Below are 16,388 nucleotides of genomic sequence, written 5' to 3'. Positions count from 1 at the left end.
AATCTTGGTAGAAGAATGAACAGGTATAAAAAGCCTCTTTTTGAGGCTTTTTTAATAGGGAAATTTAAAAAGCTTCTAACACAAGAGTGACTTCCTGGAGTAGTTTTTCTGTAGCAGTAGAAAGCAAGAAACCAGACCAATCTTCAGTGAAGCTCTGACATCCCACTTGCAAGCAAAGCCACTTCTGCCTCTTCCAAATGTGTGGAGAGAACCCAATGGCTACCAAATGGGCAGAGAGAACCCCAGTCCTACCTCAGATCAGAGATGCCTCACACCCAGCCCAAAAAACTAGCCTTGCCAGGGTTGCTGCTGGTATTAGTAAAGACTTACTAGCAATGCACATAGCTGGCTGCCCAATGCACACAAAACTTGACAAAGTCTCTTCAAGAAAACATAGTGCTTCTCCACTAGGCCTTCTCCATCTGCCGTCCTGGGAATGAGGGGAGGGAGGAAAGAACAGGATCACAGTTACTCATGCTGTAGGTAACAGGCACACTGCTATCTATCTATCAGGTTTCACCCTGAAAGAGAAAGCTGGGGAAGCTGTGATTTACACCACTTTGTACTTCCATTGCAGGATTTGAAAAAACTCGCAGTTTTTCAGGTTTTGCAAAAGAAATGGCGCTTAAGTCTCTCCTTCCACAGTTCCACCTTCCTGCAGTTAAGCAGCAATATTTTTTGCAAAACCCATCTAAAGAGTCATTTGTATGGGTTTGTGTGAAACCACAGCAGCAGGATGGTACTCACTGTGCAGCAGAGAGAATGTAGTGCATGGCAACGTCTCCAAACAAGACCATCAGAGGCTTCCGATCCTCCAGCTTACCCTACACAAAATATGCCAAATGCCTCAATTAGAGCATAACTATTTATTACCATCTGCTTAACTATTTATTCCCACCTCAAAGTGAAATTAGGAGATAGCCAGTTGTTCTTCCATCTGGGGAGGCACTCACAGTCCACAAATGGTTTCACTAAAAACTTGCCAAAAAATCTAAGGTATTCCTGATCTCGAAACATTTTCCCATGTGATCCCACCACAGGAACTTCAAACTGAAAACCTGATTTGAGACACTAACTCTTCTTCAGGATAGACTGGATAGCTACTTAAAGGCAGCTGAGAAGCACTCAGCCTTGATACTAAGCTGCTTGTGAATGTATAGACCAGACCACCTCTTTAGATCCTGCTGTCATTCCTCTGAGCTGCCAAATGACACAGCTAGTGACATTATTTCCTACTTCAGAGTTACAGAAAGTAGGGAAAGAGAAGTTAATGGGGATCTCCAACTTCAAAACTGTGAGGAGAGGTGAGCACAGAAGTTGGAGAGGGTTCCAATGGTTGCTCTATGTATTGTACTGGCACAACATTCAAGCTAAATACCATTAGCATAAGCAGCCAAATTTGAATTTTTTTCTTAAATAAAAGGGCAAAGATATCATTGCTCAATCTGAAGAATTATATAGGAGAATACGAGGAAAACAAAGCTGAGCCAGAGGAGCTGAGGAGGAAGAACTCACTTTCCTGCTAACAGCAATCAGGAGACACTCTGCTGCTCCTATTTGCAGCTCAGGCTCATTTAGGAGCAGACACAACATCTCCAAGAGCTTGCAGTTGTCTGCTGTGATGTGGCTCAGGGCCACCCAGTCAATGTAGCCAGCCAAGGTGTTGAGTGCTGCTATCCCCACACGACAGTTTGCCTGGGCCTGTCAACAGAGAGAAGGCAAGAGGTCAGAGCCAGAGAGAAACACCAATTCCCATCTAAGGTCATTCACTCCCCAGAAGAACAGTATCAGGAACCACCCTGAGTTACAGTCTTAGACCCTTCTGCTGCCATCCCTCACTTCCCTCCCTTCAAGGAGTTTGTATCATGGGTGAAGAAGTCCACCCGCAAATGCAAACTTCAGGTCACAGACTGCAAAGCCTGGGAAAAGCCTTGTTCTAAGCAATCTTGGTTTTAAGAATGACTAATGCACTAACTCCCACATAGCTCCACTCACCTTTGGCTCCTGAGCCAGGTCAGTCTTCTGAAAAATGAAACAAGAGACAGTAAGTGAGCAGCTACAGCACACACTTCCACCCAGCCACTGCTGGACAGGCTTATTCTTGAGAATGCAGCCACAAGCAGATTCTCAAAACAGCTCCCTAGTGACAGAGGCTGCAACACAGTCTCCTGCTCAGAACTTTGCTGCAGCCATCATAACCACCTCTACAGGCCCCCAGCAAGTCAAACAACAGGACTCTGAGTTCCAAGTTAAGCTACAACTTCCTTCTCATCCAAAAGATGACACTCCAGTCAGCAAGCATCACGGAGACAGAGGGGACAAGAAGGAAAGGCATTTTGGTGCTTCCTGGAAGCTTTCAGGGAAGTAACTTCTGAGCACCTTACATCCAACATGCAGACTCTGAAAGATGCTGGTGGCTTTTCTGTACTGAGAGTAATGTCTGAAAAGGGTGATATGTCCATGCTCAGAAAGGCAGCTGGGCCAAGAGCTTACAGCCTGACTCGCAGTTTCAACACTTACCAGCAGCAATGCACTGCTTGCAACACCTTTTTGACTAATGCAAACAAGTCCCTCAGACACTCAGATTTGATTAATTTTTCAGATCAAAGACACCACAAGCATTTTTTTCTGCTGCAAGGTTTTGGTTTGGAAAGTCTGTCCTGCAATGTATTCAGTGCAGTGATTTTCAGTTATTTGGGCTGTGTCCCAAACATTTAACAACTGAGCCACCACACCAGAACTGCATACTTAAAAACACTGCAGATCATTATCATTTTGGGGAACTGTTCACCATCTCCCCTAGTCTATCTGCAGACAGGTAACTGAAAACCCAACCCCCAGAATTTACCCTGTGCACAAACATCCCAAAGATCTGCTAACCTGTGGACTGGTGAGGACTTCCTGCTCCTGGGGTGCTCCAACCTTGCCAATCAGAAAGATTCCACTGTTAGCAGAAGCAGCCACATTTCAGAGCCTCAAGCACTGCAATTCAAACCTTACCTGGAAATGCATTTCAACCAGGCTACAAAATGCACCAGGGGCTCCCACCCACCAACATGACCTGCACAGAGAACTGTCTGCTCTACAGGTGTGTTTGTTCAGCCTCTCAGTGCATCAGAAAAATGGACGTCAGGTAGGAGAGGGTTTTTCACTGCCTCCCAGCTTCACATTTAGTCTAACTCTGGATTTTAATTCATAGGTAAAAAAGAACAAGAGATACACCTAAACAACTTATTTATGGATTGGTTTCTAAGTTGTGCTTTGCTCTCAAATCCACTTCCTTCTCACAGGAGGATCTTGATCAACCTGCACATCTCTGACTCTGGGTAATAAGTCAGGAAAAACGTCTCTTTACATAAAAAGGATGAACATTCCTCACCACAACTTGACGAAAAAGGGCTTCCTGACCTAAGCTGTCAGAGAAAAGGACAACAGAAGTCCAGATGCAATTCTGAGATATCAAAACCTCGTGCATTTTGGTGCATCACCACAAAGATGCACCAGGTCACCACCAAAGATGTACACAGGAGAGGAGATGCAAGCCCAGGAAGGCATCTCATTACCACTGTGTGTTGTGTAAAATACCCCAAATCTACCCATTTCTGCCACAACCACACCTTTGTTTTGGTAAGCCATAAAACCCTAGTGTCAGCAGAGCAGCCCAACAGTACAGATGAGGCGACTCAAGCCATTTAACTATGAACATTTACTTGGCCAACCTTGTGTGTTCTGTCTCTCTGATCAGTGCCTGCTTCCCAGGCTACAGCAAATCCCCACCTCACAACATAAGCCATGGATTTCAGACAGTTGCTGCACTTGCTTCCCCAACAACTTGTGAGTTGTATCCCAATTCCTAAACACCTCCACCACCGACAGAAGCCAAGGAAAGGAGATTCTTACCATGTGTCTGTACTTGTTGACATTCTGCTGCAAGGCAGTTAGTAGGAAGCTAAAGATCTTCTCCATGTTCTGGGTGAGGGTTTGCTGGATATCTCGTCGCCGCTGGGTAGGCAGAGTTTGAAAAGTCACCACATCCTCTGCCAAACGTAGGAGGATGAACATCACCAGTTCCGTCTGAGTTTCCTGATGCCCCAAGATGAAACACACTCCATCAGAACAGTTCAAACATTAAAGTGTCTAGAGGCTAGCTCAAGCTGTAGAGAGCAAGCATGCATGAAGATACAAATCATACTTTGGGAAAACAAGACAGGAAGATGGCCCTCCCTCTGCTAAAATAATCTCCTAGCATTACTTAATCTCAGGGATTTCCAAATCCATCATCAGCCTGTCTCACCCCATTATGGATGGCTTAGGCCTCCCTCAGGAAGATGGAAAACTGAAACCCATGCTATGTGCAAGCAGAAGAGAACAGACAGGTACGTTTCATACCCCTTGCTTGGATAGGGTATCCAGTTCCTTTAGCATGTCAGGCCAGTGCTGAGGCCACTCACGCTTGATCATCTCCACCACAATGCGAGAAAGAACATCCTTAATGTGACTTTCCTCCTCCAGAATACTTTGAGTTCCCTGTGATAAGAGAGAAGCAGAGTTATACAAAACTGCAAACATCAGACATTTACAATTCTGGCCTGGGAAGCACAGTGGCTGCAAGTATTCTAAACCACACAAAATAAAACCAACAAAACAACACACAACATTGGGCAGCTCTTCATCCCAGCTACCTTGGATGACACACCGACCTTCCCAAGCACCCACTGCTAGTGAATTCTGGGAACCAAAAGGATTTTCCTCAAAAAAGGTCACTTGGTCACAAGAGCATTCACGAAGATGGAAAAACCACAACTAAGATAATGACTTTGGTGTTCTTGGAAAGGCTAAGAACATGTTTACTGAATTCCCTCCTAAGAAACTAAGAAGTAGCTTATATATGTTTTACACCTCACAACTTCCTGCCACGTGAGGTGACATGCTTAGTGACCTGGCTACAAGGCAGATAAAAAGCACTGGGACAAACAGGGATGCACAGCAAGAAATAAACGAAATGCAGAATTGAACTCAGGTCCTCTGTGCTAATTAAATGCAGTCATTTATCCCTTTGCTCCCATTTTCCATCTCCAAGTGAGAGAATCATGTTTCAGAGAACAGGCTGGGATAGAAGGTACTTACACTGGATATGAGGCCCATGACATTGTTCTTTAGATAAACTTTTTCTAGGCGAGGCATATTGTTCCAGCGGAACCTGTTCAGAAGAGTTTAAGAAAGAAAAAGGACACAATGGCAAAACATCTAAAAAGATCTCCGACTTGGTTCTTGATGAGCCATCACTCCTTTACCTAAACTAGAGGGAGACACCACGGCTCACTGTCCCTGCCAGTGCCCAGTCCTTTAGTGAGAAGGCTGAACCAAAACTGCTGCTGGCAACTGGGCGTGCACCACGGAGGGGAACACCCAAGCAGCAGCAGCCAGGGCACAAAGCATCCCGTCTGCAGAGGCGGCAGAGAGAGGCACCTCAGAACCCAACTAATACAAAGCCTCTTTGTTAGCACCAGGCTAACAAGAGCGAAGCTGCAAGGAGCTCCTGATAACCCTGCAAGTCTATATCTACATTTTGCAACGTCAACACCTCCCAGAGTTGGGTGAATTCCCCTCCCCAGCCTGCCTGAAGGCCGCTTCCTCCTCCTCACTCCTTTTAGACAGGAGGCAAGAAGCAGAGACGAACAGCAACTGTCCTCTGCTGTAAGGCAGCCTCTCCGCGCCTCGGAAGTGCCTCCCTGAAGCCAGGAGGCAGGGAACGCGGGGCAGCGGGCGGGGGCTGCGGGGCAGCGGGCGGGGGCTGCGGGGCAGCGGGCGGGCACCCGCCCCGGCGGGCCGGGCGGCCTTACTTGACCACATGCTCCAGGATCTGCAGGCCGAAGTGCCGGACGATGGCTGTCTGCGTCTTCTCCGCCAGCTTCAGCCCGCAGGGCACGCAGATGGGACACTTCTCCTTGAACTCCTCGCAGAACTAGGGAAGGCCCGGGAGAGGGAAACAAGCGGCGGTAACGGGGGGCGACCACTCGCGGGGGGACGGACACGGACACATGGACACGGACACATGGACACGGACACGGACACGCTCCCTCCCGCCCGCCCGCCGCCCCCAGCGCCCCGGGGGCCGCCCCGGCACCCCCCACGGGCCCCCGCGGGTGGCGGGGCCGTGCGGACGGGGCGGCCGCGTGGCCTCCTGCCCTGCCCGCCCCGGTACCTTGAGCGCCTCCAGGCGGTAGCGCTGCGTGGAGGCCGGGTCCATGATCACCGTCACCGCCTTCACCAGCTGCTCGCAGAGGCTGCTCACCTGCTCGGCGGACATGGCGGCGGCAGCGGCGGCAGCGGGCCCGGGGCACCGGCCACCGAGCGGCGGGGGGAGGAGGGGGCGCCGCGGGGGCTCCGCGCGTGCGCGGCGGGAGGGGGAGGGAGGCGCCTGCGCGAGCGCCGGCGCGGCGGCAGCCCCGCCCCCGGGAACTACAACTCCCGGCATGCCCCGGGAGGGGCGGGGCCGCGCCGGGCGCCCCGCCCTCCCCGCCGGGCGGTCCGTTAGGGCATCGGGCGGGAAGCGGCCGCGGCGGGGCCGGGCCGGGCCGGGCCGGGATGTCGCGGGGCCGGGAGCGCGTGGTGGCCCTGGTGGACATGGACTGCTTCTTCATGCAGGTGGAGCAGCGCCTCGACCCGCAGCTGCGCGGCCGGCCCTGCGCCGTGGTGCAGTACACCCGGTGGCAGGGCGGAGGGTAGGTGCCGCCGGCGGCGGCGGCCCCGGCCCCTTCCCCGAGCCGAGCCGAGCCGGGCCGAGCCGAGCCCCGCAGCGCCCTCCGTCTCTTGCAGGGTGATCGCGGTGAGCTACGAGGCGCGCGCCTTCGGCGTGTCCCGCGGGATGTGGGCGGCGGAGGCGCGGGCGCTGTGCCCGGAGCTGGCGCTGGCGCGGGTGCCCCAGGCGCGGGGCAAGGCCGACCTCACCCGGTGAGCGGGGCCGGGGGGCGGGCGGGGGGCGGCGGCGGGGCCGGGGCGGCGGGGCCGTCGCCAGGCCGGGCGGCGCCTGAGGCTGTGCCCGCCGCCCGGCAGGTACCGGGAGGCCAGCACGGAGGTGATGCAGGTGCTGTCGCGCTTCGCCGCCATCGAGCGGGCCAGCATCGACGAGGCGTACCTGGACCTGACGGGCAGCGTGCGGGAGCGGCTGCGGGCCCTGCGGGGGAGTCCCCTGGAGGCCGCCCTGCTGCCCACCACCTTCGTGCAGGGGCTGCCCGGCCAGCCCGAGCCCGGCCCCCCGTCCGGCGGGAAGGGTACGCACCGAGCCGGCTCCGGGTCGCTCTCCGGGGCTTCGGCTGCCGGGGCCGGCGCTTCGCGGACGGGGCGGGGCGGCTCTGGCGGGTTTGCTTTGAGGCCGCACAGCGCGGCCAGAAGGTGCTGCCGTCCCCGGACCCCCGTGCTGTCTCTCCTGCTTCCCCAGCGATGCTGCCTGTACGTCGACAGAGGTGGAGGGTGGGCTGCCGTATTCCCCCTGAAGCAAGAGTAGGGTAAATGGGATCTGTGTTTTTCCCAAGGAATGGCTTTTGAAGTGCCCTCTTTTCCGCCTTGCTGTTGGCACACAGGTGCAGAAGTGTGGGACTTCTGGCTGGGGCTGGGCAGTGCTGCTGGTCCCTTGGCTGGGCTCAGCAAGAAATGCCCACGTTGATTCTCTTTTGGCCCCTTTTCTAGAGGAGCTGCGGCAACGTGGCGTTCAGGAGTGGCTGGCCTCTCTGTCTTTTGATAATCCTGACTGTCCTGACCTGCAGCTGACCATGGGTGCAGTCATTGTGGAAGAAATAAGGGTGGCTGTTGAGACAGCCACCGGGTTCAGGTGTTCAGCTGGGATTTCACACAACAAGGTACGTGTGTAACACATCAGCCTGATTCCTTCTGAGCAGCAGAGTCAGAATATGCTGTAGGCACTCTGCTATGCACTCTTCCAAGTTTCCCATAGAATATGAGCTGAGTGGGGAATGCAGCCATGTGTGAGTGAGCACCTTCAGGGAAATTATAAGACATCTGGGAATGGGAAGAGGTCTTTTCCCACAGATGTCCCTTATGCAGTCAACACTCAATAACCTATTGCCTGGATTCCTAGTGCACCCTAATGAGTTAGCTCACTAGGAAGAAAAGGCTTTTAAGTCCCCCCCCAAAGTTTTCTACAGGAAACACCATGAGCTTGAAGCAGGAAACCTCCACCTTGAGTTCTAGGCAACAGTGGAATGGCTTTTGGAATGGTAACCAGAGAATGGCTTTTACTGACACAAATTCCCAGCGACCTGGGGGAGGAAGAATACCACTTTGGGGCACTGAGGTGAGTCAGGTTGCTTTTCCTCTTTCTGTTCAGTCTGCTGGACACGTGCTGGGTGATGCTCAGCCAGCTGCTGTGAGCAGCCACAGGAGCACTTGGTGCATGACAGCAGCTGCAGAAACAAACGGACTTTGATGCTGCAGCTCTAAAAGAGGATTTCCTGCTGGGAGAAATGCAGGGTGGGTTACTGACAGCACCTGGCACTTGCACTTGTTTCAATCTTTGCAAAAGAGGCTCATCTGTATAATTATGACTTTAAAAATGCAGGTTCTGACAAAAAAAAAAGAGAAGTATACAAACTAAATGGATGTGTTGGAACCTAAGGGAGGTTAAATTTAGTCTTAGACTGCTGCAGAAACATCTGTAGGAATTACTGGCTGTACACAGGTACCAGAGCTAGTTCTGCAGCAGCTCACCTTGAAATGAGAGCAGAAAGTGAAGCAGAAATGATCTGAAGAAGATCACTGGTGCAGGAATTTCCAGTGGAAGGGATGTTCAATTTTATCCTTCTGCGCTCTTCAATCAAGAATAGCAGAGAACATCTTTGCTATCCCTAGCAGCTTCTCCCAGCTTCCATTTTCTATGCCAGTGTTCTTTTTTCTTTTTTTTTTCTTTAAGGAAATAAGGAAATTATGATGTACTGTGCTGTCCCTGAAGCACTGTTTATACCGGCAAGCACAACGCAGAGGTTACCAGGGCCTACGTGTGGCTGTGCTGAACACTATGGTGCTTGCACAGCCAGCTCACCTCTTGTGGGTACAAACCTTTACTGCAAAGATTGAAACAAGTGCTAGGTGCTGTCAGTAACCCACCCTGCATTTCTCCCAGCAGGAAACCCTCTTGTACAGCTGCATCATCAAGGTCTGTTTGTTTCTGCAGCTGCTGTCATGCACCAAGTGCTCCTGTGGCTGCTCACAGAAGCTGGCTGAGCATCACCCAGAGCACAGCCGGCAGGGGTAGACACTAACTGACCAGAAAGAGGAAAAGTAACCTGAGTCACCTCAGTGCCCCAAACTAGTGTTCTTCCTCCTCCAGGTCTCTGGGAATTTGTGTCAGTAAAAGCCATTCTCTTGCAATAGCCGCTCTTGCCTAAAACTCATGGTGGAGGTTTCCTGCTTTAAGTTCATATTTTTTTTAAAAGAAAACTCTCCTGGGGGACTTTTCTTTCTAGTGAGGTAACTTATCAGAGTACACCAGGAACCCAGCTGATAAATAAGACCAAATATTTGAATGAGCTGTTTGGAAGCACCTGGAGAGAGTAACAGTGTGGTTTTATCCAGAAACACTGGTGATAAACTCATTTAGGTGCCCTCTTTGACAGCAGAAGTGGCTTAATGTACAGGGGAAACTGCAGATGTGAGGTGTTGACTGTAAGGTTTCTTAACACACCTTACCCTGAGTTACACGAGCTGGTAGTGGCACTGTGGCAAAACATAACACGACTGAGGTTATCTGAAGGACGTGCATTTAGCTGAAAAAAAATTTCTTGTTTTCCATCATGATTTTGTTCAGTGGGTTGCAGTCAAACTGGGATGTTTAGGGTGGGATCCTGAGGGGGAATCTCTCTGAGCCAATATTTTCACTATAGTGAGGGAACAGCTGTAGGAATCTGGGCGATGCGAAGCACAGATGGGGCTCAGGACCTGGGCTGAGAGTTCCAGGAGATGAAATTAGAGCTGAAAATTCTGGGCTTGGAAAAACTCAGAAACAGTCTGAAACCACCATGCAGTGCTTCTTATGCTCCTCGCTGACTGTTTTTGTGGTTTGTAGGAAAAAGGCAACCAGCAGGCTTTTGGCTAAGTTGCAGTAAGTCAGGAGGTAGCCTGGAGTTACTGTGGACAAGCAACAGGATGAGTCAGTAATATGAATGCTTCTGTAGCAAAACCTGTTCCAGCATGTGCAGATTAGAGAAGGTGTCAGAAAATTAAGTTATTTCTCCCCATGAAGTCTCAGTAATTGGTTCAGCTTGCAGCACTTTATGAACATTGTGGGTAAACTTGGGAGAGTCCGGTGAAACAAGAACAGTAATTGGACACTGGAAAATGACTGGATATGAAAAGTTGAAGGAAGGGGATACACTTTGTCTAGAAAAGAGTAAAAATGTATGTAAACCTGTAAAACTGACTGCTAATAAAGATCATAGCTCAACAGGCAGGAAAGAAATTCTGCTTAGTTATAGAATGTGTGATAAAGCAGTGAAAGAGGAAATTATTAGACTTGTTTAAAAAGCCCCGAACACCTTATTGTATGTATTTCAAGTTGGTCAGTGTATTCTTGATTCTGTGGTAGATTACAGTGGGAGGGGAAGCTCTAAAGGAGGTAGGCAAGAGAACATCCCTTCCAGGCTAGTAATTCTGTATTTTTCAGATTTCCTTTGGCAGCATTATGCTTCTGTGGACCTCACAGAGGGAAGATTAAACTAGTGGCATTAACAAAAAGCAAGATAAACTCAGAAGATGGAGTAAGACATAGTGAGAGAAATAGCATGGGGAGGATTATGGGGATGATCTGGAAGTTCTAGCATGCCTGATGGAAAAGTAAGCCAACCAGAACAAGTGATAGATGATGATCCCCTAAGATGCCTGGAGCAGGAGTCCAGGCCTTTGCAGAGCTAGAAGTCTGGAACCAGCAGTGCTTTCAGAGCACCCAGCAGCTCTTAGAGGTGATACAGCAGAAGCCATTAGGTAGAGAGTCACAATAATGTCAGTGCAAAGTTTCTAATAACAGGGTTTCCACCCTTTTCTGTGTTACAGACACTGGCAAAACTGGCCTGTGGGTTAAACAAGCCCAACCGGCAGACACTGGTATCTTCGCGATTTGTTCCGCAGCTCTTCAGCCAACTGCCTGTTAGCAGCATGTAAGTACTGGGCAGCTGCTGCTTGCTGTTGTGCAGCCTGAGGCTCTGGCTGAGCTGCTCTTTGGCAAGAGTGTGTATTCCAGATGCTGGTACTGTGCTACTGCAATCCAGGCTTTTATCATGATGAAAGTCCTGTTTGTCTTCATTGTTGTGGGACTTGCTCCTGTTGGTTTGTCATCGTTGCGGAACTGAAGTGAACTGGGGTAGGAAACTGTTCCTGGCCAGCTCAACAGAGAGCAATTTGATGCTGATAGCAGCCAGCAAAGGCTTTCAACTCCACAGTAACTGCTCATCAAATGCTTGTAAGAAAAAGAGAGGAAATCCTGCCAGTAATCCCTTACAGCTGTGTGCAACAGTTCAGGAGGAGCTGCAGCCTGCCAGTGAAGGGGTCACAATGAAAGAGCCCACAGGATGCCTGTGGGGAGGGTTTTCCAGAGTGGAGCTGTGCTTGCAGTGACTGCTGGGGTGCATAGGTGTAAGCTGGAGTAACTGGGGAGTCAGGAGGCCATAGCTGTGCTGCAGTGTGAGTGACAGAGCTGTGCTCTCAGAGAGCAGACATGGTTTGGTTTTGAGCATCCACACTGTGCACAAGTATTTTTCCTGGTGGAGGGAAGAGTTACCAATGCTGCTGCTCTGGAAGAATGGATCCCTGGTCCAGCTCTCCAGACCTGCAGTACTGCTCTCTGTCTTCAATGTCTCGCTAGGGACGGAGAGGGGAGTGTGTGGGGAAGGGTCCTGTGCAGGAGGAGGCAGGGAATGTGTGAGGCATTCTTCAGAGCATGGTTTGGGATCATATTTTGAAGATGGAGCTGAGGGAGAGGCACTGAAACTGGGGGAGCCAAGGAGCCATTCCCACTTTGGCTCCTATGCATCTTTCTACTCTGAGGAGATGCACTGTTATCTACCAGCAAGTGCCCCCTTTTGTCCTGCTTTTTTTTGACTGCTTCTAGCACAGCTGAGCAAGGGACAGCTGCTGCATAAAGACTTGGCATAATCTCCACGTGGTGCTTCATTTGTGTTCTCCGTATTTCTTTGTTGCTGTGCCATAGTCGTAACCTGGGAGGCAAGCTTGGCACTGCCATCATGGACATCCTGGGAGTGGAGTACATTGGGCAGCTGACACAGTTCAGTGAGACAGAGCTCCAGACTCACTTTGGCGACAAAACCGGGTAATGATAAACCACTCATCACAACTTGGCTCTTGGCAGGATCTGAGTCTTCCTTTCGGTCTCAAGTTGTTCTGCTGAAGGTTGGAGGTTAAAACTTCAGTGACATCTTTGAGAAGCGTTGGTCGGGCAGGCCCACAAACCAGTTTCCAGTCTCACCTGCTCACGGACACCCTCTCCAGGATAATGTTTTGACTGTCAGCCAGCTCCTCTGCCCTCCTCTACAGTGTCTGAGGATGTGGCCAAGCTGTGGAAGGGCTTCCCTGCAGGCTGGCAAGCAGGCACACTTGACAGTCTCATTCCAGAGGGAATTGCAAGGCTGGACTGAAGCCTGAAACACCACTTCTGGGCCCAGAGCAGCAGCTGGGATGCCCTACAGACTGGTGAACTGTTGCCAGTTCAGGAGAAGGCATGGAGGAGTTGCACTGGCAGGCAGTTGTGGCTTGAAGGAAGCCTGCCTGTTCAGCTGTGGCTGCAACTGCAGGGCTGGGGATGAGGCAGAGTCGTGGCTTGCACAGAGCTGGAAGCATGGCTCAGCAGAAGGCCGACGTGCTGCCCAGTGATGCCTGCCTCTCTGTGGCTGTCTCCACCTCACGGTTCCTCTGTGGCTTTCAGGTCCTGGCTTTATGACTTGTGCAGAGGAATTGAAGAGGAACCTGTCAAAAACCGGTACCTGCCCCAGTCCATTGGCTGCAGCAAGAACTTCCCTGGGAGGACAGCCCTAGCCACGCAGAAGGAGGTAGGAGAAGCCTATGTCTAGCAAAAGGCTTGGCATTTGTGCTGGAGAAGATGACAAGACTAAAAGATGAGACTAGTTTGCAAAACACTGCTTTTCTGCATCCCAGTGCCCTGAAACTTGGCCTAGGAACTCAACAGAAGGATGTGGTTTGTGCCCCAGAAATTAGGGAAGGCCCCATTTGACAGAAATGCACTGATGAACTCCTGCACAAAGAGGTCTAGCCTAGGTGTAATTTCCATGAGCAAAACTGGGCCTGTGCTGTTCCAAAGGTATTTACGGTGCCAAGCTTCAAGGGTTTGGTCGCTAGAAAGAAGGTAACTAGCCCAAAGAAAGTGAGGATGCACCTTAGCTGTTAGGTGGGGAGGTTCCCACAGAGCTGTAGGGAGATGCAAAGAGAGACCCAGGGCAGGGGACACAGATTTCTTGACAAAGTCTAGTAGTAACACTGCAGGACTTGTATGGTATCCACAATACATTGCCTCCAGCACTGCATCCTCACCTGGGCCCATTTCTTCAGGAGTACCCCCGATACAGGACCTTGTGACAGTCTTGTCTGTTTCAGTCTGATCCCCCTCCAGCATTCCCTGGTGTGTGGGGTGTTGCTCTGGCCTGATGGCAGTGCTGTGCCAACTTGGGCAGAGGCCCAACCTGTCTATTATTGCTCTCTTTGTCCAGGTGCAACACTGGCTCCTGCAGCTGGCCTTGGAGCTGGAATCCAGACTGAGCAAGGACAGGAGCCAGGTAAGGAGGGGAGGCACAGGGACAGCGTTCTCCCTGCTGGCCTTTAGGAAGCCACGCAGTGTGTTTACACTGTCAGCTGTCTGCAAGAGGCTGAGGGTGGTGTGTGGTGGGAGAAGAAATCTGCTCACCCTCAGATGTGTGCCTGTGTGCTGAGGTGCCCCAAGCAGAGAAGTGTGCGGGACCCTGGTCAGGAGGGATGGTTTTGCCCCAGAACCCTGCAGGGCTAAGGATGGTCCTTGTCCTGTGCTTTAGAATGCAGAGAACTGAGAGCCCTCACCACACCTTCATCCCACTGCACTGCTGCTTCCTTGGAAGCCCTTTGCTAATGCAGCTCTGCCTGTGCTGTGGGCTGAGAGAGGGAAGCAGGATGCTCAAATCTGCATGGAATTTGAGGAATTTGAGGTTGTCACAGGCCAGGGGGAGATAGATCTGCAGGGGTGACAAGAAAAGGTGCACAGCTGCTTTTGAAGGATAGCAAGGACTAACTGCTTCCCACCCTGTGTGGCATACAAGCACGTGGTATCCTGTGTCTCATCACTGGAGATCAGAGCAGGCAGGACAAGCTGCCATCTGTCACACAGCATCATCGTGGGGTGATGGTAGCTGATAGCACAGGGTTCTGGGCAGCCAGCCCATCTCCTCTGCCTTGCCTGCTCCTTCCTGCAGGTGTCACTTGAAACTCAGCTACCTCTTCTCTCTGCAGAACCACCGAGTGGCCAGGCAGCTGATGGTGGTCATCCACATGCAGGGAGACACCCGGGTGTCGCGCTTTTGCGCTCTGACCCGCTATGACGCTCAGAAGATGTGCAGTGATGCCTTCGCCCTCATCCAGAGCTGCAACATGGCTGGGGCACACCAGGCGGCCTGGTGAGTGTGGGAGGAAGTGGTTCATGTCCCTGACATGGGTTTTTCTGCTGGAGGAGGTGCAGGGTGAAGCCAGTGACCTGATGGGAAGGAACAAGAGTGTTAGGAAAAGCACTCCCCAGCACACACACAGTGGAGCGCAGCAGCATCTGCTCATTAGCAGCAGGAGGGCTGTGAGAGCCTGGCCTCTTCCTAGTCCCACATCAGTTGGAGCCACAAGGTTCTGTTCTGTAGGTAGCAATAATTTTTTGGAGGAAACATCTCTCCCTCCCCTTGCCAGATACCCTATCCTCTCTCTGTGAGCATTTTATGTTGCCTTAAGTTTTACCTTAAAAAACTTCTAGCTTCCCAGGCTGATGTCTGAGCTGATGTTGGTCTGTCCTTTGCAGGTCTCCACCACTCGTATCAGTGCTTCTCTCAGCAAGCAAGTTCTCGGAGCCTGCCACCCTCTCTGCAGGCATTGCCACCTTCCTGACGAGCAATACCCAGCCTGATGGAACTGCCACCAACAGCCAAAACACCACATCTTCTAGGAGGCCCAGGGTCAAATTCTTCAGGAGCCCAAGCAAAGAACTTAGGCAGAAGCCAGCTAATGCTATTGATTCGTTCTTCCAAAAGGCATCAGAAAGGCAGCAGTCACAGACAGCAGAAGCAGCCAGCCTGCCTGCTGCCACCTCTGCAGAGTCACCTGGTCCCAGCTCCCCAGAGCACCAAGAGAGTGATGGCGTTGGACTTGCCTCTCTGCAGTGTGACCTGGAGTCTCCCGTGAAGCAGAGTCCCAGAGATAGGAGTCCTGATTCTCCTTACAAGAGCCTTCTCCGTGAGAAGTGTCTCTCTGATCCTACAGAAACACCCTTGACCCCACCTAGCTCTAGGACCCTTATGAAATTAGATCCAGCTATGGAGGGGAATGAGCAGAATTTGCCACCTTCTCCTGAGCTCGCCCCACTCCTGCCCACCTCACCAGGGAACCATCAGCCCTGCGAGAAGTGCGGCCAGCTCGTACTGGTGTGGGAGTTCCCAGAGCACATGGACTACCACTTTGCTCTGGAGCTGCAAAGCTCTTTCCTGGAGCCCAGTGCTCCTACAGCTCCAGCAGCAAAGGCTGCAGCTTCCAGGTCTCCTGCCTTGGCAAAGAACAAGCCCAAGACTCCAGTGGGATCTAGTGCAAAACGACCCAGAGAGGGTGTGACAAGAACTTTAGATTTTTTCTTCAAGCGCTTACCTCCTTAGCTCCCAACTCTGGGAGTTTTTAGATAATCAGTGGTTTTAGATAATCAGTATTTTTAGATAATAATTGTTTTTAGATAATCAGTGTTTTTAGATATGATTACAAGTTTTTATACTGCCTGTCAGGTTTTAATGCAGAAAAATCTAATAAATTATCTCTACTTCAAGTCTGAGGAACAGGAGCCTCTGAATAGCTTATGATGCTGGACATACCTGGTTGAGCTGGTGGCAGCTAGCTTGCCTCTGCCTGCTTGGTGTTACCAGAAGCTGCATTGTACTGTCACCTACACCTTCTGCCATGGGTATTTGCATAGCATCACTGCTCAGGAATTCTGTTCCTACTGTAAAAGCAGGAATGTAAGCACAGTGGCTTATCTCAAGGAAACGCTGGCCAAGCCTAGGCTTGAACTCCTATCCAGTCAGTTAATATGAAGCCTTCACCTCATGGTGATTCTTTTCTGACTGCATTTGCAGGCCTTG

General features: G+C 51.2%; 2 protein-coding genes across 8 annotated transcripts in view; one reads left to right on the top strand and one right to left on the bottom strand.

Annotated features, from left to right (window-relative positions):
- The window catches only part of XPO5 (exportin 5), a 28,874-nt gene extending 22,525 nt beyond the window's left edge, over positions 1-6,349 (bottom strand). For 2 of the 4 annotated variants that reach the window (XM_051613588.1, XM_051613589.1), the window contains exons 1-10: positions 6,206-6,349; positions 5,844-5,965; positions 5,128-5,200; positions 4,390-4,527; positions 3,901-4,083; positions 2,881-2,922; positions 1,996-2,022; positions 1,516-1,701; positions 748-824; positions 331-430 (exon numbers count right to left, since the gene is read on the bottom strand). In XM_051613588.1, the coding sequence (XP_051469548.1) occupies positions 331-430; positions 748-824; positions 1,516-1,701; positions 1,996-2,022; positions 2,881-2,922; positions 3,901-4,083; positions 4,390-4,527; positions 5,128-5,200; positions 5,844-5,965; positions 6,206-6,310 (1,053 nt within the window). In that variant the 5' untranslated portion in view covers positions 6,311-6,349. The remainder of the gene's footprint in view (positions 1-330; positions 431-747; positions 825-1,515; positions 1,702-1,995; positions 2,023-2,880; positions 2,923-3,900; positions 4,084-4,389; positions 4,528-5,127; positions 5,201-5,843; positions 5,966-6,205) is intronic. The other 2 variants (XM_051613590.1, XM_051613591.1) reach the window with 1 other exon arrangement.
- Positions 6,350-6,516: 167 nt separating this feature from the next.
- On the top strand, positions 6,517-16,075 carry POLH (DNA polymerase eta). Of its 4 annotated transcripts, none has more exons than XM_051615516.1 (11): positions 6,517-6,529; positions 6,649-6,725; positions 6,820-6,954; positions 7,057-7,274; positions 7,690-7,859; positions 11,065-11,168; positions 12,218-12,337; positions 12,950-13,073; positions 13,749-13,814; positions 14,518-14,681; positions 15,068-16,075. In XM_051615516.1, exons 3-11 carry the CDS (start codon positions 6,869-6,871, stop codon positions 15,909-15,911), a joined length of 1,896 nt encoding a protein of 631 aa, XP_051471476.1. In that variant the 5' UTR covers positions 6,517-6,529; positions 6,649-6,725; positions 6,820-6,868; the 3' UTR covers positions 15,912-16,075. The 4 variants fall into 4 exon arrangements, with proteins under 4 accessions (XP_051471476.1, XP_051471475.1, XP_051471473.1 ...); XM_051615515.1 differs by having other exon boundaries at positions 6,801-6,954; XM_051615513.1 differs by lacking the exon at positions 6,517-6,529 and having other exon boundaries at positions 6,540-6,725.
- The last annotated feature ends 313 nt before the right edge of the window (positions 16,076-16,388 follow it).

The sequence above is a fragment of the Apus apus genome, chromosome 3 (assembly GCF_020740795.1).
Source record: "Apus apus isolate bApuApu2 chromosome 3, bApuApu2.pri.cur, whole genome shotgun sequence".
Lineage (NCBI taxonomy): Eukaryota > Metazoa > Chordata > Aves > Apodiformes > Apodidae > Apus > Apus apus.
This window is presented reverse-complemented; position numbering and strand designations above follow the sequence as displayed.